At 48.4% G+C, this 25,589-nt stretch overlaps 1 protein-coding gene across 2 annotated transcripts in view; it reads right to left on the minus strand.

Moving 5' to 3' along the window:
* ZNF395 (zinc finger protein 395) overlaps positions 1 to 25,589 on the minus strand; it is a 60,730-nt gene that overhangs the window by 15,949 nt on the left and 19,192 nt on the right. For both annotated transcript variants that reach the window (XM_079968765.1, XM_079968764.1), the window contains exons 2-4: positions 10,843 to 11,089; positions 7,792 to 8,096; positions 2,855 to 2,970 (exon numbers count right to left, since the gene is read on the minus strand). In XM_079968765.1, coding sequence (XP_079824891.1) covers positions 2,855 to 2,970; positions 7,792 to 8,096; positions 10,843 to 11,079 — 658 coding nt within the window. In that variant the 5' untranslated portion in view covers positions 11,080 to 11,089. The remainder of the gene's footprint in view (positions 1 to 2,854; positions 2,971 to 7,791; positions 8,097 to 10,842; positions 11,090 to 25,589) is intronic.

The following is a 25,589-nucleotide window of genomic DNA, read 5'->3' on the forward strand; positions in this document are numbered from 1 at the left end:
GGCGTCCACAGGATCGCACCTGCGAAATTTGCTTCTGGAGAAGAGGACAAGAGAATAAATCCCACACACTCTGAGTTTCCACAACTGCGCTGCCGACTCAAGTCGATCGATGGCTTTTCCCACACTGGCAGAGTCCTATTTTTAACTTGATTCCTGGGCAGCAACTCTAAATAGAGACGCTAGCTCCTCTGGGTGCCCCAGGACCCATTGCTCCCATAATAGGCCCAAGCATCCGACTGGAAACAGTGGCCGGGAGTCAGGTTACGTGCTCCATGCCTCTCTCTAGGAATGCAGACACCGTCCCAAATGCGGCCAGCTGCCCTTCCAAGCAGCTGTCCGACGGCAGGGCCGGGCGGAGGGCACAGAGAGGAGAGCAGACGGTCACAAACAGCAACCCTCAAGGGACCGGGCTGGCGGTTTCCTCGGCCAGCAAAGTTCAGCCACCATCTCTTTGCTGGTTTGAGAAGGCGACTGAACCAGACGGTCGCAGGGGGGACGCAGGGGTCCCGGCAGAGCTCGGAGGGAGATGGGGCAGCTGTTGGAGGGGTGAAATCGAGTGCTCTCTCGCTCAGGGCCTGCTTACGGACCAGACGAGCCACTGTCCTGATCCAGGACAGTGTGTCTCAGTGGTTAGAGCAGTGGTGGGGGGAGGGGAATCAGTCTTTAACATCAGCAGTCAGGAGCGCTTCAGCCCTGTTTTTGAGTTTGTTTGAAACTTAAACAGCTTATCTCGTATTCCTTTGTAAGTTTTTCTTAAAACCGTTTTTGTAAGCGTTTCAGCCCTGCTTTTGAGTTTTCTGGAAATCATTGAAAACCATTTATGGTTTATAATGTTCTCTTAAATAGGGCTATGTTTTAAACTTGTCACTGAGGTTTTTATACCTTTTTTGCCCTGCTCTTGAGTTTGTTTGATATCACTTAAAATCATTCAAGGTTTAAAAATTCTTTATTTCCTTCTGAGGAAACGGATTAGTTCAGTGAGAGGAGTTTTGTAGCCAGCATCTCATTAAGTCTTTGTTTAATTCTAGGTTAATTTCCCCCCCCCCCAAAAAAAAATTGATTTTTGTTATTCAATTCTATAGTCGATTATCTCTCGTTTCAGGGATTTTCACGGCAATTCTTTTGTTTTGTGTAATTTCTTGGTTGCGTGGCTGTCTTTTTTTCACTGGTTAGTGCAGGCTTCGCTTCCTCAACGTTGGCCCTCCAGATGTGTTTTGCCTACAACTCCCATGATCCCTAGCTAGCAGGACCAGTGGTCAGGGATGATGGGAATTGTAGTCTCAAAACATCTGGAGGGCCGAAGTTGAGGAAGCCTGGCTTAGAGTGTCAGACTAGGACCTGGGTTCAAATCCAATCGCTTGGCTACTGAGGACGCCGGGTGACCTTCGGCCAATCGCTGCCTTTCAGCCCAACCTCCCTCGCAGGGGTGTTGGGGAGATTCAGTGGGGGGCGGGGAAGCCTCATATGACACCTTGAGCTCATTGGATTTTATTTTTTATTTTTGCAGGGTTAGGATCACATAACCTGCTGTGAGTGGAAGGGGCCCCTCTTCCCATCCTCTAGACGAGGGGCCAGCAAACTTTTTCAGCAGGGGGCCGGTCCACTGTCCCTCAGACCTTGTGGGGGGCCGGACTGTATTTTGAAGGGAAATAATGAACGAACTCCTATGCCCCACAAATAACCCAGAGATGCATTTTAAATAAAAGGGCACATTCTACTCATGTAAAAACACCAGGCAGGCCCCACAAATAACCCAGAGATGCATTTTAAATAAAAGGGCACATTCTACTCATGTAAAAAACCGCTGATTCCCGGACCGTCCGTGGGCTGGATTTAGAAGGTGATTGGGCCGGAAACCCACCAAACCTGCCACACCTGGAACTAGGTGTGCAGAGGGCAGCTGAACGGGACGCAGCTGTGGGCAGCCTGATTAAGGACCTTTCGCCTTGAGACGCCCATAAAAAGCAAGTCTAGAGTGAGAGACGAGGGTGAGGAACACTGTTTTCAGGAACTCTTCTGGCGGTGAGAATTTTTGGGGTGAGCTGAGCATTTGTTTGGACCCTGGTGAGAACCTGGAAGCTGAGAGGGAGGGCGTGTTAAAAAGAAAATATTATATACAGTGGCACCTCGGGTTACATACGCTTCAGGTTACAGACTCCGCTAATCCAGAAATAGTACCTTGGGTTAAGAACTTTGCTTCAGGATGAGAACAGAAATCGTGCTCTGGCGGCACGGCAGCAGCGAGGGCCCCATTAGCTAAAGTGGTGCTTCAGGTTAAGAACAGTTTCAGGCTACGAATGGACCTCCGGAACGAATTAAGTAGATAACCAGAGGTACCACTGTATATTAGTATCTTTGCATTAATGCAATGTTTTATGCACAACCGTGTATTTTTGCAGTATTTCATGTTTAAGTCGTTTGTTGTCACTTCTGTTTTCTCGTATGTTTTAATCTATTAAGCCGATCAGAAATTTAATGATCAGTAGTCCATCAAACAATCAATCAATCAATCACCTGAACTATGTTTAGGTCACATGCTGTTTTCTGGAACAAAACCTTCAGCTAAATCATTGAGAGGAGAGTCTGAGTGCTTTGTGACCACGGAGGAAACAGAACATCTGAACTGGCTGGCAAAGGCATCCCATGATTTCACCCTGTGTTTGAAGGACTGTCAACCATATGGAGCAAATTTGCTTTCCACTGCTCAGTTGTGGAGCAGCAGGGAGACCAGAATGACAATGGAAAGCCTTTGCCAGCCTTACCTGGAGACACCTGGGACCGAACCTGGGACCTTGTGTCCCTTGCCACTAGGCCACGGGGTCCTTCCTATTCGATCTCGGCGCATCAAGCTCACCTGGGATGCCGGCATCACCATTCGGGGGGCTCTGGACCACGGGGCTGCAGGATAAGCTGGTCAACACCATGGCTGCCATCATCTCGTCCATCTCCACAGCAGCAGCATCTGATTTCCTGCAACGAGAGACCGAAGAAAAGGGTGGAGGGGGGCTGAATATGAAGCCAACTTTCATGCATACAAAAACGGTGGGAAACCAGCACGTCCCAGGAGAAACGGCGCCAGGATTCGAGCCCTGCTGTCACACTTTGAACAGCTTGCATTTGTTTCAAACAGCCAAGTTACAAGGAACCAGGCAGAGGGCCTTCTCGGTGATGGCACCCGCCCTGTGGAACGCCCTCTCACCAGATGTCAAAGAGAAGAACAACTACTAGACTTTTAGAAGACATCTGAAGGCAGCCCTTTTTAGGGAAGCTTTTATATAATAATATTAAATAATAATAATAATAACAATTTATTATTTATACCCCGCCCATCTGGCTGCGTTCCCCCAGCCACACTGGGCTGCTTCCAACAAAACACTAAAATACAATAACCTATTAAACTTTAAGAGCTTCCCTAAACAGGGCTGCCTTCAGATGTCTTCTAAAAGTTTGGTAGTTATTTTTCTCTTTGACAACTGGTGGGAGGGCATTCCACAGGGCGGGTGCCACCCTCGCAGCGAGGGAACCGCCAGAAGCCCCTCGGCGCTGGACCTCAGCGTCCAGGATGGATGATGGAGATGGAGGCGCTCCTTCAGGTATACTGGACCGAGGCCGTTTAGGGCTTTAAAGGTCAGCACCAACACTTTGAATTGTGCTCGGAAACGTACTGGGAGCCAATGTAGGTCTTTCAGGACCGGTGTTATATGGTCTCAGTGGCCGCCCCCCAGTCACCAGTCTAGCTGCCGAATAGAATGTAGCTGCTAGCTTTTAATGTTTAACAGACCACTGTATTTTAATACTTTGTCGGAAGCCACCCAGAGTGGCTGGGAAACCCAGCCAGATGGGTGGGGTATAAATAAATTATTATTATTATTATTATTATTATTATTATTATTATTACAGTGGTGCCCCGCAAGACAAATGCCTCGCAAGACGAAAAACCCGCTAGACGAAAGGGTTTTCCGTTTTTCGAGGCGCTTCGCAAGATGAATTTCCCTATGGGCTTGCTTCGCAAGACGAAAAAGTCTTGCGAGTCATGCGAGTTTTTTCCCTCCCCCCCCCCTTTTTCTAAGCCGCTAAGCTGCTAATAGCTGCTTAGCCGCTAAGCTGCTAATAGCCGCTAAGCCGCTAATAGCGCTAAGCCGCTAAGCCGTCAATGGGCTTGCTTCGCAAGACGAAAAAAACCGCTAGATGAAGAGACTCGCGGAACGGATTATTTTCGTCTTGCGAGGCACCACTGTATTATTAGCTGCTATTCCTGCACTGCAGGCGTGCCACAGGTTGCCTTCGTAGGTGGGAGAGAGCACAGTGTCTCGCTGGTCAGCTACTGCCTGCCTTGAGCCGGACAGTCCCTTGTCTATAAAGTACTGACCCGCCACTGTCCCTCGCTTGCTTCAATGGGTGCTTGGAGCTCAGAGTATCGCTCGACAAGCTGGTTGAATTTCTGCACCAGGGGGAAAAAAGAATCTTCCAACAGTTTGACCCCCCCCCCCCCAAAAAAAGCGCATTCCTCCACTGTCTCCCGAGACAGACAGGTGCTAACCACCGAACCAATCAACAAGGGGGTTGGACTAGATGACCCTTGGGTCCCTTCTAACTAGAATCGTCGAACTGGAAGGTACTCCCCAATGAAATGCAAGAACCACAGCGGAAGAATCGCACTATGCCTTGATCCTATGAAGGCATTTCAGGATGGCGTCATGAAACGACGGCAAGCATCGACTCAACGAGGCAGCAATGAATGGAGGGTTTCAAACAGGACATTTAATTGGTTGGGTTTCAAGCAGGCGTTTAAAAAAAGGCAGCTTTGAAACCGGCACGGGGGGTTAAGGAAAGTCCAGGCCTCTTCCCCGCCCCCCCAAATCTGCACGGAAAGCTGAACTCAGCTCAGCGCTGAACTCGGCTCGCCCGCCTATCCAGGAAGAGAGATCTGTAAGAGGCGCTTTTAACAGAATGAATTATTTAAGCGGCGAGTCCAAACAGCCCCCAAGAGCAGATCTGGAGAACATCACGTACCTGGAGTCAGGAGAGAAAGCATTTCGCTCCCCCCCCCTTTTTTTAAAATTAAGCATTAGTTGTATCCAGGAGTTAAGAAAGCTTTCCTTAGGATTTCAACCTTGGACTGCCATGTCTTGGTGTGCTTTAACACGGGGGGGGGGGGGGCTGCAACTCAGAAGTAGGCAAGGGGGGTTGCTAAGGAAGGTGCCACATTCAGTCACCAGCATCTGCAATAAAAAGGAAGCAGGATGGGGCCCTCCCCAGACCCTGAAAACTGCTGCCCGATTTAGGAACATGGGAAGCTGTCTCCTTGCACAGAGTCAAAACATTGGGCTCCATTGGTTCAACGGAGCCCCTACCCTACCTATGACTCACAAGAGCTGGGGGGGGGTGTTCTTTAAGCTGCTCTGCTGGGGAGCACATGGCAGTTTCACCCCCCCCCCCAATATACCGCTGGGCGAAGCTGCCATCACGCTCTGCCCCTCATAGCGGTCCTGGGCGATGTATTGTTTGCTATTGCTATGCAAACTCTGGGGGAGATCAGAACAGGTTGCAATTACTAGAAAAGGGAGACAGAACATTACAAAGAACTATTTGACCTAATAATAATAATAATAATAATAATAATAATAATAATAATAATTTATTATTTATACCCCGCCCATCTGGCTGAGTTTCCCCAGCCACTCTGGGCAGCTTCCAATCAAGTGTCAAAACAATACAGCATCTAACATTTAAAACTTCCCTAAACAGGGCTGCCTTCAGATGTCTTTTAAAAAGAAGATAGCTGCTTATTTCCTTCACATCTGAAGGGAGTGCGTTCCACAGGGGAGGCGCCACTACTGAGAAGGCCCTCTGTCATGTTCCCTGTAACCTCACTTCTCGCAATGAGGGAACTGCCAGAAGGCCTTCGGTGCTGGATCTCAGTGTCCGGGCAGAATGATGGAGGTGGAGACGCTCCTTCAGGTATACAGGACCGAGGCCATTTAGGGCTTGAAAGGTAAGCACCAACACTTTGAATTGTGCTCGGAAACGGACTGGGAGCCAATGCAGATCTTTCAGGACTGGTGTTATACTGTTCCAGCAGCCACTCCAGCTGCCGCATTCTGCATTAATTGCAGTTTCTGGGTCACCTTCAAAGGTAGCCCCATGTAGAGCGCATTGCAGTAATCCAAGCGGGAGATAATCAGAACATGCACCACTCTCGCGAGACAGTCCGCAGGCAGGTAAGGTCTCATCCTGCGTACCAGGTGGAGCTGGTAGACAGCTGCCCTGGACACAGAAATGACCTGCACCTCCATGGACAGCTATGAGTCCAAATTGACTCCCAGGCTGATCATCTGGCCTTCGGAGGCACAGTTACCCCATTCAGGACCAGGGAGTCCTCCACACCAGCCCGCCTCCTGTCCCCCAAAAACAGTACTTCTGTCTTGTCAGGATTCAACCTCAATCTGTTAGCCGCCATCCATCCTCCAACCACATGTTTGATGATGGATGCTGTAACAGATTTCGTGCATCACGGGGGGGGGTGGACTTAGGACACCTTTTAGGAACCTCCCAACTTGCACCCCAGTTTAACAAGGCACAGCAGTGCCGCCCCAACTCCTTCGAAAGGCAAGAACTCCAGAGAGGAAGTGGGCAGCTGATCGCAGCCATTTTAACAATGGCGGTCCATGTTTCTAAGGTGGTCTTATCACTGCAAGCTGCTCTGGAAACCAAGGGAAGCTGGAAAAAAACATCTGGGCATAGCTGTCAACCGTCCCTTATTTGGCGGGAAGCTCCCTTATCCCAGTGCCGTGTCCCGCTGCTGTCCCTTATTGATGATGTCCCTTAAATTTCCCGGGTTTCAAAGGAAGCAGCTCCTCTCCCTCCCTCCCTGCCAGCCAGGGAGGAGGGAGGCTCCAACTGTGTTGCTTGGCTGCCCGGCCCGGCCACCTCCGGCCTCCTCTCACCAGCCTCGGCCCCCGGGAGCCCCTCCCCACCGGGACTGGTGGGAGCCTCGGGCCCTTCCGCCGCCATCCTCCTCCTGAGCGTCTCTGCCTGGGGCCTCCCCTCTGCCCTACGCTGCCACTCTTGCTAGGACGTACTGCGGCTGTGCCGCCAAAGGACCCGGATAAGATGGGCAGCCTGGCGCGGCCTATGAATTGCTGAGGAGCCTTGAGAGGAGAGCGAGGGCAAGCATAGAGAAAGCAGTTCAGAGAGAGGAGGAGGAGGAAGCGGAGGCGCGGGCAGGTGTTCCAAGGGGGGAAAGCGGAGGAAGGACCGCAAGCGCTTCTCCCATAGATTTGTAGTGGTAGACTAGCATAGATGGTCTGATCTGTGGGTTTACTTCGGGGGCTATTTCCCTCCCCCCCCCTTCCTCCCGCCCCACCTGATGGAACTGAGAGCTGCAGATGGAGCACGAGAGAAAAGATACAGAACTGCAGCAGCATCTTTGTAGCTTGGACTTTGTTTTGCGCGAAAAGTGGTTGCTGCTTGTGGTTATTTAATTGCAGTGTTTCATCGGCTGGTGTCTTGAGCAGGAACTTCTGGAAACGAAGGGCCAAAAACTGGCGCTGCTCTCCAAAATTATCTGGTCCCTTTTAACTTCGCATTTCAGCTGGTTGACTAAAATCCCTTATTTTGGCTGCTGGTCCCTTATTTTCAAGGCTTCTGGTCCCTTATTTTCAAATCTGTAAGTTGACAGCTGTGCATCTGGGGGCCACCATTTTGGTGATGGCCGCGCTAGAAAATACTCGATCCACGTCATAAGGAATTAAGTATTACGCAGCCACGAGCAAAATATCCGGGACTCACCTTTTTGGCACGTCGATGCTCCGTGAGACCGACCTCGGCCCAGGTGCTGCCGCGGCAGCCGCCTCCGTGGTCGGTCCGTGGTCCATGGCCACTGGGACGGCGTCGTAGCCCATCGTGGCAGGAGACCCAAGGTCCATCTCCAGGGCTGGGAGAGGCAAGGCCTGGATGTTAACCAGCCTCACTTCCTCGGCTTTCCGGCAGACGTAGAAGCCCTGCTCCAGAAGAAGAACCTTCACTTCGTTGCTGAGGAGGTCGTGGTGCTCCACCAAGCCAGGGGCCTCTTGCCCTTTGTAGAAGACGTAGACCTATAAAGGGAGGAGGAAAGGCACTCTAGCATCATGGCGGCCATTTCAGGCTCAAACCCCCAAGCCCAGTGTGCCATGCCTTGGGTTTTCTTTCCTTTTCTTTTTTAATAAATTTAAACAAAACATGTTATCTTAAACACATATCATCCTTAATTTTTTTCCCATTTCCCCCCCTCCCATAAAACAACCCACCCTCCCCACTCCACCCCACCCTGACTTCCCTCAGTTCCAATCTCTGGTTTCTCTATAAATGCTATTCTCTGCATGTTACAGATTTGTATAGATCCTTAATTTGTCTAACTGGTTGTTATCAATACAGTGGTACCTCGGGTTAAGTACTTAATTCGTTCCGGAGGTCCGTTCTTAACCTGAAACTGTTCTTAATCTGAAGCACCACTTTAGCTAATGGGGCATCCTGCTGCCGCTGCGCCGCCAGAGCACGATTTCTGTTCTCATCCTGAAGCAAAGTTCTTAACCAGAGGTAATATTTCTGGGTTAGCGGAGTCTGTAACCTGAAGCGTATGTAACCCGAGATAACACTGTAAAAAGTTTGTGAGTGTTTCATCAAAACCTGCCAAGGAGTCCAATTCACTTTGCTGCGTCTTTAAATACTTTGTAAAAGGTTCCCATTCATCTTTAAAGTCACAGTTATCCTTGTCCTGTAGTTTATGTGTCAGTTTTGCCAGTTCTACAAAGTCCATCAATTTCCCTTGCCATACTTCTTCATGCCTTGGGTTTTCAAGTTGCAAACCACCCTGAGATCTAAGGATGAAGGGAAGCGTGCAAATCTGAGAAATAAAATATACTAAACCCTTGAAAATAGGCCCCATTGTGTCATAGAATCATAGCTTTGCAAAGGACCATGAGCATCATTTGCAATGCAGGAATCTTTAGCCCAACATGGAGTTTTGAACCCACGGCCCTGAGATCAAGAGCCTCGTGGTCTCTACCAACTGAGCTACCCTACCAGTGTCCTGTAGATAATTGCACCTTCAGCCTAGCAGGAGTGAAGTGTGTGTTTGACGAGCAAAGGCTGTGTTATTATTCCCGCAATTTGTTGGATTCATTGACTTCCAAAGCACCGTCTCAATGCAATTCACACCTAAGATAACTGAAACCACAAATGCATTTAAAACGAGACTGAAATCCTAACAAACAGGTCCTGTATACCTGAAGGAGCGTCTCCACCCCCATTAATCGGCCCGGACGCTGAGGTCCAGCGCCAAGAGCCTTCTGGCAGTTCCCTCCCTGCGAGAAGCCAAGTTACAGGGAACCAGGCAGAGGGCCTTCTCGGTGGTGGCACCCACCCTGTGGAACACCCTCCCACCAGATGTCAAAGAGAACAACAACTACCGGACTTTTAGAAGACATCTGAAGGCAGCCCTGTTTAGGGAAGCTCTTAATGTTTAACAGACCACTGTATTTTAATACTCTGTTGGAAGCCATCCAGAGTCGCTGGGGAAACCCAGCCAGACGGGCGGGGTATAAATAATAAATTATTATTATTATTACAAGCAGACACTTGTGTTTGAGATTCCTGCATCTCAGGGGGCTGGACTAGATGTCCTTTGGGGTCCCTTCCGACTCTACAGTTCTACAATTCTATGACCCATTTATCCAGCTGGGACAAGCTCATCTGGGAGACCTGATATCCGAGGCCTAGATGGGTTTCCCCTCTCCACAGTGACCTAATTGGACACAGAGCCACTGCCTTAAATCCCAAAGTCTATTTTTACGTATGTAATTGTATCTGTGCAGAGATGGGCCCACTTGTGTTAGTTATTCCTGGGAGCTATTTATAGAGAACTCCGGTTACCCTACGGAAAGACTGAAGGTGCTGTAATGTACAAGCCGGAATGGAATGGGCAGCAGAAAACGAGAGATAAAACACCACTCTGTTGGGAGGACAGATTAACTGGGGACCAGACTCGGTGGCTCAGAGTAGCGTCTGCATGTAAAATCCTAAGAGGTTGCTGGATCAGGCCAAGAGCCCATCCAGTCCAGCATCCCATTCGCAAAGTGGTCAACCACAGGTAAAGAGGTAAACAAGGTAAAGGATCCCTGGACAGGTACCGTATTTTTCGCTCTATAGGACACACTTCTTCCCCTCCAAAAATTGAGGGGAAATGTGTGTGCGTCCTATGGAGCGAATGCAGGCTCCTTGGCTTCAGCGATAGCAACGCGAAGTCTCCGAAGCGCAGAGGGAGCGCTCCCTCCGCGCTCCGGAGGCTTCCCGTTGCTTTCGCTGAAGCCTGGAGAGTGAGAGGGGTCGGTGCGCAAGATTTTTTTTCTTGATTTCCCCCTCTAAAAACTAGGTGCGCCCTATGGTCCGGTGCGCCCTATGGAGCGAAAAATACGACTATGGTTCGTTTATGCATAATTGGTGGGAATGACCTTAAGTTTAAAAAATTCATTTATACAGTGCTTTCTTTCTGGGGGAACGCATACCCCTATACATTTTGTGAATTGAAGTTTGGCCTCGTTGAGGGGCAGTATTTCAATATGAGTGGGAAAATGAGAGTACCCCCAAACATTTTTTTAAGGAAAAAAAGCACTGCATTTATATAACGCTTTACATTTTAAAGAAAAAAAAACCAAAGCTGTATACAACATCTGAAAACATCAAATCGCTCACTCTGGAATATAGGTGTAATAGAGGGAAATCATGCATAATTTGAGATATTGACAAAGACTAGAACCCCTTTTACATGCTACCACACCCAGCAGAACAAATTGGTTCGGTTACCTTTTGGCCTGGTTGCAGGAGTGGCCAGTTCTGGCCCTGACCGCCAGAGTCTGCGACAGGTTCCTTGAAGCGCCCATCCTCACACGAAGCCAGACAAGGAGACTCTTTGACGTGCTCCGTCTGCAAGGGGGGGAGCTGGGCCATCATCAGCACCCCGTCCCCCAGCAAGGGGGGAGCGGAAATTCGGGCGCCCAGCAGGGACCGCTTCCCCAGCCTCCTGGAGAGAACACTCGCCATCTCGGACCCACTGCAGAGAGAAAAAGGGGCAGCAGAGGTTAGGTCACGGGAGATTGCATTTTCACATTTGTTTTCTCCATAAAATCTATCCACCTCTCGGTTGTAAAACAAACAAACCTCAAAGAGGCTTTACTAAGAGAACAACGCTGTAAAACTACAGTCATACCTCGGGTTACAGCCGCTTCAAGTTGCGTTTTTTCGGGTTGCGGACTGCCGAAACCTGGAAGGACCAGAAGGGGTTACTTCCAGGTTTCGGCAGTCGTGCATGCGCAGAAGCGCCGAATCGCAACCTGCACATGCGCAGACGCGGGTTGCGAACACAGCAGGTTGCGAACGTGCATCCCGCACGAATCACATTCGCAACCAGAGCGTCCACTGTATCAGTAAAAACGACGCTTCAAAACATTCAAAAATATAATATCTATCAGCAACGGACTGAAAACCGATTAAAACACACATCCACATTCTTCACATGGGCTTCTCTGAACACCTATGTTCTCAGCAGGCATCGAGAAGGCGCTTCCCTGGTGTCAAGTGGCAGGGAGTTCCAGAGTACTGATTCTGCCACCCAAAAACGGATTCAAGTTACAAAAGGGGAGATTCCGTCTAAACAGTGGAACAGTTTTCCTTGTAAGGTGGTGGATTTGCGAATGAAAATAAATTCCCCGTCCGGAATATTGGGTCCAGCAAGCTTCCCAGTTCAGCTCCGTATCCCTGGAAGCTCTGAGCTGGCCTAGCAGAGTAATGCAGCGGTCCTGAGTCCATGTGAGAAAGGGATAAATCAAGTCCAAAAGACAGATCGGTTCTTATCTCTAGAAGCGTTTATTTACAAGCCATAAATCAGTCTCTCCATCGGAGTTTTCCTGCATTCTCCGTGCTTCCAAAAGCACACAGACACAGCCTGTCTGTTTAGCTGTGTCTCTCAGCGTCTCTCGGTAGAACTGAAAGTAACTCTCACAGACAAAGCCTGTGACGTAAAGCCCTGCTTCCGGCCCCTCCCAGATGCAGGGCACCACGGAGTTTTAACCCTGTCTGTTCCAAACTCCACAGTGGACTCTCCTTCCTTGGAGGTTTTCAAGCAGAATTTGGCTGGCCATCTGTCCTGGATGCTTTAGCTGAGATTCCTGCATTGCCAGGGGTTGGAATGGATGACCTCCAGGGGTCCCTTCAGACTCCACCGTTCTATGATTCTACGAAACGCGGAAACTGTAACCATGCCGGTTCTGCCAATCACAGATTTGTAGTGTTGGAAGGGACCCCTGAGAGGGTCATCTGGTGCAACCCCCTGCAATGCAGAAAGCGGACGAATGGGCTTTGATGGAGTAAGGCAATGCAAACTACAAAGGTTCTGGCTTTCTGGCTTGACCTCCAGAAACGCCCCCCCCCCAGGGCCACAGTTCTCAAAAGCACAAGCCTGGCCTCCAAGCAGAGTTAAAACAGCCCTTCTTTGCACTCCTGGGTGGAAAATATTGGTAGCGGCAGAGCATCTCCTCTGTATGCGGAGAGAGACCCCAAGTCAATCACCAGCAACTCCCAGTAGAACTGGGAGAGATCTCTGACTGGATCCCTGGAGAGCCACTGCTGCCGGTATTGAGCCAGATGGACCAATAGCTCTGACAAAGCGAAAGGCAGCTAACTAGGAAGCTCTGATAAAATATGGGTGGAAAACTGCGTGTTTCGGAACCGCAGGGGAAGCAGAAAGGGGGTTGCTGCGCCGTTGCAAACATGCAACGTCAGGAAATGTCGCCTGAGCAAACCCCACCGAAACGAAAGCAGGAGTACAAATGTGGTTTGTTTTGTGTTCTTGTTTTCATTACGTATATCACGTTTTCCACTTTGCGTTGTGAACCGCCCTGAAATCTATGGAAGAAGGGTGGCATGCAAATTTAATAATAAGAATAATAAATTTTATTTCTACCCCACCCTCCCTGGCCAGAGCTGGGCTAAGGACAGCTAATACGAGCAAAATTATAATTATAGGGAAAAAAACAATTTAAAATGCAGGTTAAAACGCAATTTAAAATGCAGCCTCATTTTAAAAGTAGCCCATAAATCAAACCATAAGGGGAGGGAAGACATAAGGGTCAGAGTGAGTCCAAACCAAAGGCCAGGCGGAACAGCTCTGTCTTGCAGGCCCTGTGGAAAGTTGTCAAGTCCCGCAGGGCCCTAGTCTCTTGGGACAGAGCGTTCCACCAAGTCGGGGCCAGTACTGAAAAGGCCCTGGCTCTAGCTGAGACCAATCTAACCACCTGGCGACTTGGGACCTCCAAAGTGTTGTCATTTGTGGTCCTTAAGGTCCTCCGCGGGGCATACCAGGAGAGGCGGTCCTGTAGGAATGTGGGCCTTAGGCCACATAGGGCTTTAAAGGTCAAAACCAGCACCTTAAACCTGACCCTGTGCTCCACCAGGAGCCAGTGCAGCTGGTAAAGCACTGGGTGAATGTGATCCCGCGGCAAGGACCCCGTAAGGAGCCTCGCCCCGGCATTCTGCACCCGCTGGGTCTAGTAAGTAACAACTGCCCAACAGACTGAGCTCTACATGTCCGACTGGGACACCTTGCATGCGGCCATCTTTTGTGGGAACTGCAAAAACACCACATACGGGTAGCCATGGTGCAATGGGTCCATGCATCTGGCTACTAAACAGAAGGTTGGTGGTTCGAGCCTGTTAAGTTGTGGGTGAACATATCAGACGACACAGCGATTCTCCAAACAGCTCTTCTTTATTCACAGGTCAGAACAGAACTGAACTGAAGGGTTCAGCCAGCCTGCTTATATAGAGCTCCAGTACAACGTAACTGTAACAACTTTCTGTAACTATCCAATCACTGAACGTCACTTTCAATCCCTTATTTGCATATGTGGACCTGAACTATCTACAGTATCCCCCTGCTGGCCCAGGGTGAGAACTTCAGTACATAACAGAGCCCACCTAGGGATGGCTGTGGGCACGATCCCCACTCTGAAGGGGTGGGACTAAATGACCCTGAAGCTTCCTCCCAGCTCTACAATTCTGTGTTTCTATGAAACTCTGGAATTTGTTCTTTTTTTTCCAATAGATTTTTATTGAGATTTTAAAGGTTACAAAAAGAAAAAATAAAGAACATATTTAAACAGAAAAAAAATAAAAATAAAAATACAAAACAATACAGGAACAAAGGGGGGAAATACACAAAAAGATGCAAATAATTTAAAAAAAACCAAAAAAACAAATCAATCCTTTACATAACTTTCTTTCCTTTGCTTATTTCCTTGACCTCCTCACACCTCCCTTTTTTGTATTCTAATTCAATTAAATATTTCAGCAAATCCTTTCCATCTTTGTTTTTATCCTAATGATTTATCCTAATATACTATAATTTTACATTCTGTTCTTTCACTAATTAACAATCCATTTTTACTTAATCCTTTACAGTGGTGCCTCGCAAGACAAAATTAATTCATTCCGCAATTCTCTTCGTCTTGCAAAGCACGGTTATTAGCGGCTTAGCGCTATTAGCGGCTTAGCGGCTATTAGCAGCTTAGAAGAAGGGGAAAAAAGGAAAAAAACTCGCAAGAATTCGCAAGACGTTTTCGTCTTGCGAAGCAAGCCCATAGGGAAATTCGTCTTGCGAGGCACCTCAAAAACGGAAAACTCTTTCGTCTAGCGAGTTTTTCGTCTTGCAAGGCATTCCTCTTGCGGGGCACCACTGTATATCATTTCTGCTAAAACCACATTACTTCATTCCAACATCCTTCTAACATTCCTTAATTTTACAATGTTTCTGTAGATAAACTTTAAATTTCTTCCAATCTTCTTCCACCAACTCTTCTTGGTCTCAGATTCTGCCAGTCATTTCCGCCAGTTCCATATAGTCCATCACGAAACTCTGGAATTCGATTCATCGAAGCACCGTAGGGGGTTGGACTAGATGCCCCCATGGGATCCCTTCCAGCTCGACAATTCCACGGTTCTGTTCGATGAAAAGCTCTGCAGCAAGCCGTCAGCTGCGGGCTGGCTGCTGCGCACGATGTCTAAAAATACAGAGCGGGGAGGTTGATGCAGCCCAAAGACCTGCCCCCCCAGACCCAAATGCAGGGGCCTCTCAAACAACAATCGCCTTCCCAGTAGAAGCTGCGGTTTGACCAAGGCTGGGGTGTCTCGGGAGAAGGGGCAGAGATGCAGGAGAGAAAGAGAGCTTCCTTGTGCGGCGAGTGTTTGTGCAGCCAAGTATACTAAAGACATTCATTTATTTTGCATTTGACCAGGGGAGTTTTTTTTAAAAGCAAAACAAGCCGGGAGGATGGCAGACAAGCAACGCTGGTGCCCACGCGTCCGTCTCCCCCTCGCCCCCCAGGGACAGCGCTGGCAGGAAGCGGCAGACGAGAAGCGGAGGGATGGCTTTTTCAGCAACCGGATGAGCCTCGGCTGTGTAAACAGAAGTTTGAGCTTCCTAAATTCGGCAATCATTCGCCTGTATTGAAAGAAGTCTGCAGCCTACCACCGGGCAAGGCAGGTTCCAAGAAGAAGCCCGAGCTCAATCGGAATCCAGAGCTCACCTCACCTCTGGAATCTGCAGCGGAGAGAACATGTCTTTTGAGCATGTGCAGAGGGCCTGGCTTGGGGCTGGCACCAGGAACAGGCACCATACAGGGGACCACCAAACCTCCATTATCTCTTTTTTTAATTAAAAAAAAGTATTTTTATTGAGTTTTCCATTAAATCTTATTCACATTTTATTACATAATTCTATGACTTCATATATTACTCTTGTAAGAGCATCGACCTCCTTCCCTCCCTCCTTCTGACTTCCACATAACTTTCCATATTCTTTGCATTTCTATAAGCACTTATTTACCCTTTGGCAAATTATAATATTTCACCTTATTGTCGCTAAATCAATTCTTTATATTTACATTACAAAACATTTCAATTCACCGGGCCCGGCTTTGGCTGGGGAGGGCGGGAAATAAATAATTTATTATTATTATTATTATTATTATTATTATTATTACTATTACTATTATTATTATAAACAACATAAAGTACATTGGGTTTACATTGCTTTAATTGCCACACATGCACCCCTCTGCAAACACTCAGAGGGGATCCTGCCATCATACCGCCAGCAAAGGACGACAGTCGCATGGGATAAAGAGGTTGCTAATCGCCCGTCAAAGGGACGCAGGTGGCGCTGTGGGTTAAAGCCTCAGCGCCTAGGACTTGCTGATTGAAAGGTCGGCGGTTCGAATCCCTGCGGCGGGGTGCGCTCCCGCTGCTCGGTCCCAGCGCCTGCCAACCTAGCAGTTCGAAAGCACCTCCAGGTGCAAGTAGATAAATAGGGACCGCTTACCAGCGGGAAGGTAAACGGCGTTTCCGTGTGCGGCTCTGGCTCGCCAGAGCAGCGATGTCAACGCTGGCCACGTGACCCGGAAGTGTCTCCGGACAGCGCTGGCCCCTGGCCTCTTAAGTGAGATGGGCGCACAACCCCAGAGTCTGTCAAGACTGGCCCGTACGGGCAGGGGTTCCCTTACCTTTACCTTTAATCGCCCGTCAAAGATGGCCAGCCTGGGTCACAAGGAAAACTTTGGTACCTCAAGCTAACCTCCAGAACGCTCCTGGAGAAAGCGAAACTCCCAAGAGAGCTTCTTTGACAACATTCCCATGAAATGGAAGTTTGGAATTGGAGTTAGGCGGAGTTGACAGGCATGTCTCAATCCAGAGGCTTCACCCCCTCGCTATAGGCTCATCCAAATGACACATTTACTGAACGCTCATCCTGATTCGCTTGCGCAAAGCTTCCACGGAGGTTAGACGGTGTCCAATCTCTACAGAGCATACGTTCCAATTTATTCACGGGGCAGGTCTACAACAACGAGTATTCATCCTGACATGCCATGCATCTTCCCATTAACCATTTGTTCATCCCACACTTTCAAGCGCATTTCCTCATCACTCCCCAAACCCCCTTTTTAAAATGGGAGTGTTGCATTAGGACAACAGAGCACTTTAATCCACTTTTAACTGTGCAAACTTCAGATTCCAGCATGTGCCTGGATCTCTCCCAGAATATACTGCCCATCTGAAGGTGACTGTCAGGGACTCAGCGGGAGCGCAGGGAGGAGAGGAGATGGAGAGCGAGGGGGAGCAATCCGAGGGCAGCGTAGGAGAAGATGACAGCAGCCCGATAGATTCCGTGAGCCTCTCCAGCGAATCGGAAGATTCACAGAAGGGGGCGCCGATGGGCAGGGCAAGGGAGGACCCAAGGGGGACACCCCAGAAGCAAGGGGCCAGCGGGGACTCCCAGAGCAGCAGTTGGAAATCAGGACCAGCTTCCCCACCAGAGCGTAGTGGGGGGGAGGAGTCCCAGGTATCAGAGCCCACATATGCACCACAAGCGAGAGAAGATGAGTCAGGGTTGGCCACGCCTCCATCGGAGAGCGAGGGAACGGTCAAGAGGAAAGTTGCAGGCTGGGCGCGCGCGCCAAGTTCAAATGTACAGGCGAGCGGCACAGAAGGTAGCCCGGATAGGGAACCAGGTCCTAAAGCCCGCCGGAAGGAGGGGGAAGAATCATCAGGGTCAGCGTCAGAGGAGTCCAGAAAGGATGAAACCCTAGCGGGCAGGAGGGCCCAGAGGAGAAAGGAACTTAGGAAGAGGTGGAGCAAAGCGAGAGTGTTAAACTGGTGTGGAAGGGGCGGAGACTCAGACGGGACTTCGCCGGTCTAAGGTCGAGACGTAGAGCTGCGCGCTGCGGCTTTAAAATGGAAACTGAACCTCAATAAAGACTTTTGTACATAACTACAGCCTAGCGTTGGTCCTCTGTGAGCTGGGACCTGGAGGCAGCTCTGACAGTGACCATAGCCAGATAGGAATGCAAATACAACTTATGTCCATAGCCTTTTCCCTTAATTCCCCCCCCCCCCAATCACTTCAAATCCGGGATTCTGATAGGGATCGAGATGATGAAAAGGTAGACCAGTAGAGAGCAAGTTTAGCCAACCGGATGCCCCTCTGGACTAGATCCATCAACCTATTCTTCTCTTCAGTTCCCGTCACCCCTACGCACTAACCATGGTAGCAGGAGTTGGAAAGGTGTACAAAATGGTGACTCAAAAGATCAAGGGGGTGGAGGAAAGGTTGCAATGCTTGGGACATCTTAGCTTAGAGAAAAGGCAACGAAAACACAACACGACAAAGGTTTATGCATCTATGTTTGGCATGCAGAAACAGCTAGTGAGACATTCTTCTCCTGCTCTCATAACACTATAATTTGTGGACATTCAGTGATGCTGATGGGTGTCAAACCCTGCTGTGCTGCCTGGCCTTTAAAGCCCTAAACGGCCTTGGCCCAGTATACCTGAAGGAGCGTCTTCACCCCCATCGTCCAGCCAGGACACTGAGGTCCAGCTCTGACGGCCTTCTGGCGGCTCCCTCACTGCGAGAAGCAAGGCTACAGGGAACCAGACAGAAGGCCTTCTCAGTGGTGGCGCCCACCCTGTGGAACGCCCTCCCATCAGATGTCAAAGAAATAAACAACTATCTGACATTTAGAAGACATCTGAAGGCAGCCCTGTTTAGGAAAGTTTTTAATGTGTGACATTTTAATGTATTTTTAATCTTTGTTGGAAGCCACCCAGAGTGGCTGGGGAAACCCAGCCCGATGGGTGGGCGGGGGTACAAATAAATTATTATTATTATTATTATTATTATTAATAATAATAACAGGTCTAAGGCAGTGGTGGCCAAACTCAGCCCGCCAGATGTTTTGGGACTACAACTCCCATCATCCCTAGCTAACAGAAACAGTGGTCAGGGATGATGGGAATTGTAGTCCCGAAACATCTGGAGGGCCGAGTTTGGCCACCACTGGTCTAGGGGGTTGGACAGACCCTGTTTGGAGTGGGTGTCAGCCATCACAGCCAGGGATGAGCATGCTGGCCTGCTCAAATAGAAAGCCAAGTTAAGACGCAGGACTGGGACTTGGCAAGACCAGGGTTCAGATCTTGGCTCAACAATACTGCTAGAAAGGCAGGATATAAATAATTCCAGTAAACCAGTTAAAAATATCCCATAGCTCTGAGCAGCCTCTACTCTGTGGCGGACATGCCCTCATCTGCAAAATGGGATCAGTCTGGGCCCGTCTTACAGCATGAGTAAGGAGCTGTTCTTAGCTGTCTGGGCTTCCAGACGGAGCGGGCTAAAAAATATTCCAAGATAATTTTAGGCTACTGAATTCTGATGATGCAGAAAGCCCTTTTAATAGCCATGCATGCAAATTCAGGCTACTCTTTAGTCTGAAATCTACTCCATGAAACAATACAAAATGCCCATTTTATGAGAGCTATGGGTGAAATCCTGCTGCAGTCGCTACCTCACCACACCTGGGTTTGTTTTATCTATCTATTGCATTTACGGTATATTCCGTCTTTTCTTCAAAGCTCAAATCTGTAACGACGATTCTTTTAATCCCCAGAATAACTCTGTGAGGCAGCTCAGGCAATGATGGAAAGTCAAGACCTTCCGGAGGGGTCCATTCCACTGCCAAAACTGCTCTTACCATCTGAAAGTTCTTCATAAGCAGGCATAGGCAAACTCAGCCCTCCAGATGTTTTAGGACTACAACTTCCATCATCCCTAGCTAACAGGACCAGGGATGATGGGAGTTGTAGTCCCAAAACATTATGAACTTTCAGTTCATTAGGGTTAGCTGGAATCTCCTTTTTGAATCCGTTGGTTTGGGTCCTCTTCTCGAGCTAGACACCCACAATCCCTCATAAGGCTTGGTTTTCCAGACCTTGACAGATCTTGGTTGCCCTCCTGTGCACACCTTCCAGCTTGTCAACATCCTTCTTAAATTATGGCACCCAAAACTGGACCCAGGACTTCAGGTGAGGGTTTGACCAAGGCAGAAGAGAGTGGGACTCTTAACTTCCCTTGATTTGGACCCTCGACTTCTGTGGATGCAGCCCAGAATAGCATTAGCCACCTCAATATTACAATCACCAATGTGGATGTGTAGACAGTTGGCGATGACCCAGGATGTCGGTCTTTGCTCAGGCTGATGGTGAGTCTTGGTCAAGCAGTTGGTGAATCTCTGTAGAGCTTCCTTGGGTGCACAGTCAAGGCTACATCGTCTACAAACATATCTCGGATAAGGACTCACTTTTGTTTGATGTGGAGACGTGTCAGGTCAAACAGGCTCCCATTGCTCCTTGAACAGAAGTACAGTGGTACCTCAGGTGTCTGTTCTTAACCTGAAACTGTTCTGTGCTGAAGCACGATTTCTGTTCTCATCCTGAAGCAAAGTTCTTAACCTGAGGTACTATTTATGGGTTAGCGGAGTCTGTAACCTGAAGCGTTTGTAACCTGAAGCATCTGTAACCCGAGGTACCACTGTACAGTCATGCCTTGGATACCGAACGCCTTGGTACTCGGACGTTATGGCTCCCGAACACTGCAAACCCGGAAGTGAGTGTTCCAGTTTGCGAACATTCTTTGGAACCCAAACATCCGACGGAGCTTATGGGGCTTCCAATTGGAAGCGGCGCTTTCGTTTCTGAACATTTTGGAAGTTGAACAGACTTCTGGAATGGATTCCGTTCGACTTCCAAGGTACGGCTGTACAAGCTGTCTTCAGACGAGCTGAAGGCTGTTGTTTAGTCGTTTAGTCGTGTCCGACTCTTCGTGACCCCATGGACCAGAGCACGCCAGGCACTCCTGTCTTCCACTGCCTCCCACAGTTTGGTCAAACTCATGCTGGTAGCTTCGAGAACACTGTCCCACCATCTCGTCCTCTGTCGTCCCCTTCTCCTTGTGCCCTCCATCTTTCCCTACATCAGGGTCTTTTCCAGGGAGTCTTCTCTTCTCATGAGGTGGCCAAAGTCTTGGAACCTCAGCTTCAGGATCTGTCCTTCCAGTGAGCACTCAGGGCTGATTTCCTTCAGAATGGATTGGTTTGATCTTCTTGCAATCCATGGGACTCTCAAGAGTCTTGGAGAACAAAAGGGAGAAGAATATGCCAAAGAGGTTTGGGGCAAGAACACAGTCCTGTTTCATATCACTCTCTGTAGGGGAGGTGTCCATCCTATTGGACAGTGCTGCGTGTTCTTGCAGAAGGATACAATCCTCTTGCGAACCTCAGGTGGGCATCCTATCTCGTTGAGCAGAATGAAGAGTCCCTTTTGGCCAATGAGGTCAAAGGCCTCCATCAGGTCTACAAAGGCGATGATGCCCCTGGGGTGTTCTGTGCCCTTGGCATTTCCCCTGCCGCTGGCGCAATGAGGAAATCATGTCGACTGTCGACCTCTGAGCTCTAAAGCCGCATTGTGACTGTCTGCGAGAGACTGTAATCTGTTGAGAACCACATGGGCGAAGGCTTTCCCCCACAGCACCCTGCAGGGAGATTCCCCGGTGGTTGGGTGGTTGTTTACAAAAAGATACGGCGATAAAGCTATGAATAAGAAAAAGTCAACCAGAACAGCCTACACCCCCCCCTCTCTGCTTCCATTCTGTTCTTTGTTTCTCCATCTCTCTCACACACCCCTTCTCTTTGCAAGAGCACTGCATACCTGCAATACCTGCAGGGGGCGGACAGGTGGGTGGGTCACCCAATGAGTAAATCAGAAGATTAGGTCTGGTCCCATGCTCTGCTCCCACAACAAAAGCCTCAATGTGCCCCACCCTCCACAGGGAGGCAGCAGGACAACACCCAGTGCTGCTGTTTATTATATTTTGGTTTTGGTTTTATTTTATTTTTTACTACTACTACTACTATTATTAATAATAATAATAATACAGTGGTACCTCTGGATGCGAACGGGATCCATTCTGGAGCCCCATTCGCATCCAGAGCAGAATGCAACCTGTGTCTGTGCATGCACAGATCGCGATTCGTCACTTCTGCGCATGCGCGTGACGTCATTTTGAACGTCTGCTCATGCACAAGGGGCGAACCCCGGAAGTAACGCGTTCCATTACTTCCGGGTCGCCACGGAGCACAACCTGAAAACACTCAACCTGAAGCAACTTAAGGTATGACTGTACGCGGGTGGCGCTGTGGATTAAAGCACAGAGCCTAGGGCTTGCTGATCAGAAGGTCGGCGGTTTGAATCCCCGCAACGGGGTGAGCTCCCGTTGCTCGGTCCCTGCTCCTGCCAACCTAGCAGTTCAAAAGCACGTCAAAGCGCAAGTAGATAAATAGATACTGCTCCACACGGGAAGGTAAACGGCGTTTCCGTGCGCTGCTCTGGTTTGCCAGAAGGGGCTTAGTCATGCTGGCCACATCACCCGGAAGCTGTACACCGGCTCCCTCGGCCAATAAAGCAAGATGAGCGCCGCAACCCCAGAGTCGTTTGTGACTGGACTTAACCATCAGAGGTCCCTTTACCTTTACCCCGCTCATCTGGCTGGGTTTCCCCAGACACTCTGGGCAGCTCTCAGCAGAAATGTAGAAAGCACGATAAAACACCCAACATTAAAAACTTCCCTAAACAGGGCTGCCTTCAGATTATTATCATCATTATCCTCGCATTATTTATATCCTGCCTCCCCCCCCCCAAGACTAGCTTACACAAATTAAAACAACACAGATGCAACACACACACAAAAATGAGAAATGATCATTAAAATTAAAAAGATGTAATATAAAATTTAAACGATTTGTTGTTTTAATATACCAGCAGTCCACAAGCTTTTCAGCTGCTCTGTTAAAAAAACAAAAATCGTACAGCTCCTTGCACACTGCGTTATAGAGAAAAATTTAAGTCATTCACCAAGACCCTCAACAATTTTCAAGCGGCCCGTAGGGGGCAGGAAAATTGCAAAACCTGTGCCCTATACAACTAGTACTGAATGGTGAAATGTCTAGGAAACCAAGTAAAGCACACCTTTAAAAAAGGCCTGAAAAAACCCAACACCAACTATTTATTGAAGCCACTCCAGAAAGTCTGTTACGCCCGAAGCATTTTTGAGCGAAATTTTAACTCTTTGATTGAAAGCAACTGTAAAAACCATATTAAGAATATTCAGAGCAGGCAAAGTATCATGGGATTCAAAATTCTGTGCCTGTGTGTAAAAAACAACAACTTGTTCATCTTCAAAAGTACAATGTCCAGGTCTTAGGCTCCCAGGTCAACGGAGAGGAACTGAGAACTCACACCTCAAAACGCAGGTAAACTCATCCCAGAGGCCATCAGAACGCAACCTGTGAATTTCGAAATCCAGGTTCCTGGTGCCAAAGTTTTATTCTAGTCAGCAAATATTGAGTTTGGTCACCCACACACACAGCTGCCAGCGACCCGAAATCTCACAGGGAATGTCACAAGTTTTGTGCCACAAGGTTGTGCTTTGAGTCGCAAGACAGAGGTCCTTGCTGTCTTCAAGGGGACCTACTCGCAAGTAAGGCCCGCCTAGGCTGCAAACTCTAGACTCCTTGCCTGGGAGTAAGTCCCACTGAAGACAGCAGGACTTACTTCCAAGTAAACACGCACAGGACTGCACCGCTAGCTTCTATATATTTTTAAAAATAAAAATAAAAATTGAAGTACCAAACACAACCTCTGCAAAATTTGCTTAGCCATTTAAATCCAGGCGAAACGCGAAATGCTACTACCATTGAGATGTTACCATTCTGTCCTTATCTAGAGAGCCAGTGATAAAGATTGTCAGCCGGACTAGCACCTGGGAGAGACCTGGGTTCAAATCTCGCCACTTGACGTTCACTGGGGGCCCCTGGGGGCCAGTCCCTGCCTCTCAGCCTAGCCTACCTCACAGTTGTTGTGGGGATTAAATAAGGAGGGGGAGATGCACAAAGACCCCCTTGAGTTAGAAGGGACGTCGCCTAGTCCAACCCCCCACAACGCAGGATAGAAATGCTATAAACAAATAAATATTATCATTATTAATAGGCTACACAACATTAAACTAGGCCATGCAATGTTACAACCACTATCACAACCTCCAACCGTGAGTGCTGGTTAAGTACCGAAAGCACATCACAAAGACACGTGTTAACACACAACTTTGAGAGATGTGTTCTTGCCCCCATACTGCAGACAGAAGAACTGAGGCAGGTTGCAATCGCCCATGAAATCCTCAGCTGAGATTTGAGCCAAGCGTTTTGAGGTTCACAGGTTGCCCTCTCAGAACCCGAGCGCAACATTTCCCCCTCAAATGGTTTGTAACATCGCAATCCTGTACACATTTCCTCAGAGGTAAATCCCACCGAGTTCCGTAGAGCTTACATCCAGTTGAGGCTGCCCTGCTTAGCGGCTATGTACATATTTGCAAAGATAACATATGGAATACCGCACACAGTGAGGTTAAGACAGCAATAGTGGATGGCAAGTGTGGAGGGAAGATTCAAGGACAATCAGATAAACATGGAAACATTTCAGTGCAGCACAGTGGTACCTTGGTTCTCAAACTTAATCCGTTCCGGAAGTCCGTTCCAAAACCAAAGTGTTCCAAAACCAAGGCGTGCTTTCCCATAGAAGGTAATGCAAAATGGATCAATCCGTTCCAGACTTTTAAAAACAACCCCCAAAACAGCAATTTAACATGAATTTTACTACTGGAAGAAAATTTTTTTTGTTTGTTTTGACTATGGCAGACCAACACGGCTACCTATTACAGCTATCTGCCAATCACCCAATCCCACCATCCTTCTGAGTAACACCCCTCCCCACCTTCTCACTATATAGAAGGGTCTGGTGACTTCTGTTTCAGTGTATCTGAAGAAGTGTGCATGCACACGAAAGCTCATACCAAGTACTAACCTAGTTGGTCTTTAAGGTGCTACTGGAATAATTTTTTTTTATTTTGTTTTGACTATGGCAGACCAACACGGCTACCTATCTGTAAATGAATTTTACTATTTAACGAGACCACTGATCCATGAAATGAAAGCAATAAACAACGTACTGCAGTCACACAATCAATCAGTCAGTAGCTGAACTGGGTTCCACGCAGTCACAAAAACAGAACAAAAAGAGCCGCAAAAACAAAAAGGCAAAATAAATAGCAAAAATAAACACACCTCAGTGTAATACTCAAAATGGAACATGTTCGGCTTCTGAAAAAAGGTTCGCAAACCAGAACACTTACTTCTGGCTTTGCAATGTTTGGGTTCCAAGTTGTTTGAGTACCAAGGCGTTTGAGAACCAAGGTACCACTGTATACTACATTATCAAAATATTTATTTATTTATTTGCAGAATATGGGTAGATTTCTTTTCAAAACGGGAGCAAGAGCATCAAGCAAAACTGAGGACAATGCTAGTCGAGATTGCCTAGAATCACCGTTCGAAAAGAGCGCTGCAGAAGACTCGATGAGCAAACCGCCAAAAAAGAAAGTTAGTCAACAATATGTGGACAGCTATCCAAATCTCAGTTTCACATGGCAGCATGCCACTGAACTCCTTCTGGATATACAACCAAAAGTAATACCCATGGCCTCTCTTCAAGAGCATTGGCTATTCTACAGTTCTCCGTGACGTATTATTGTGAACCGCGATTCTCAACTCTGACAAACA

The sequence above is a fragment of the Podarcis cretensis genome, assembly GCF_951804945.1.
Source record: "Podarcis cretensis genome assembly, chromosome: 3".
NCBI classification, from domain to species: Eukaryota; Metazoa; Chordata; class Lepidosauria; order Squamata; family Lacertidae; genus Podarcis; species Podarcis cretensis.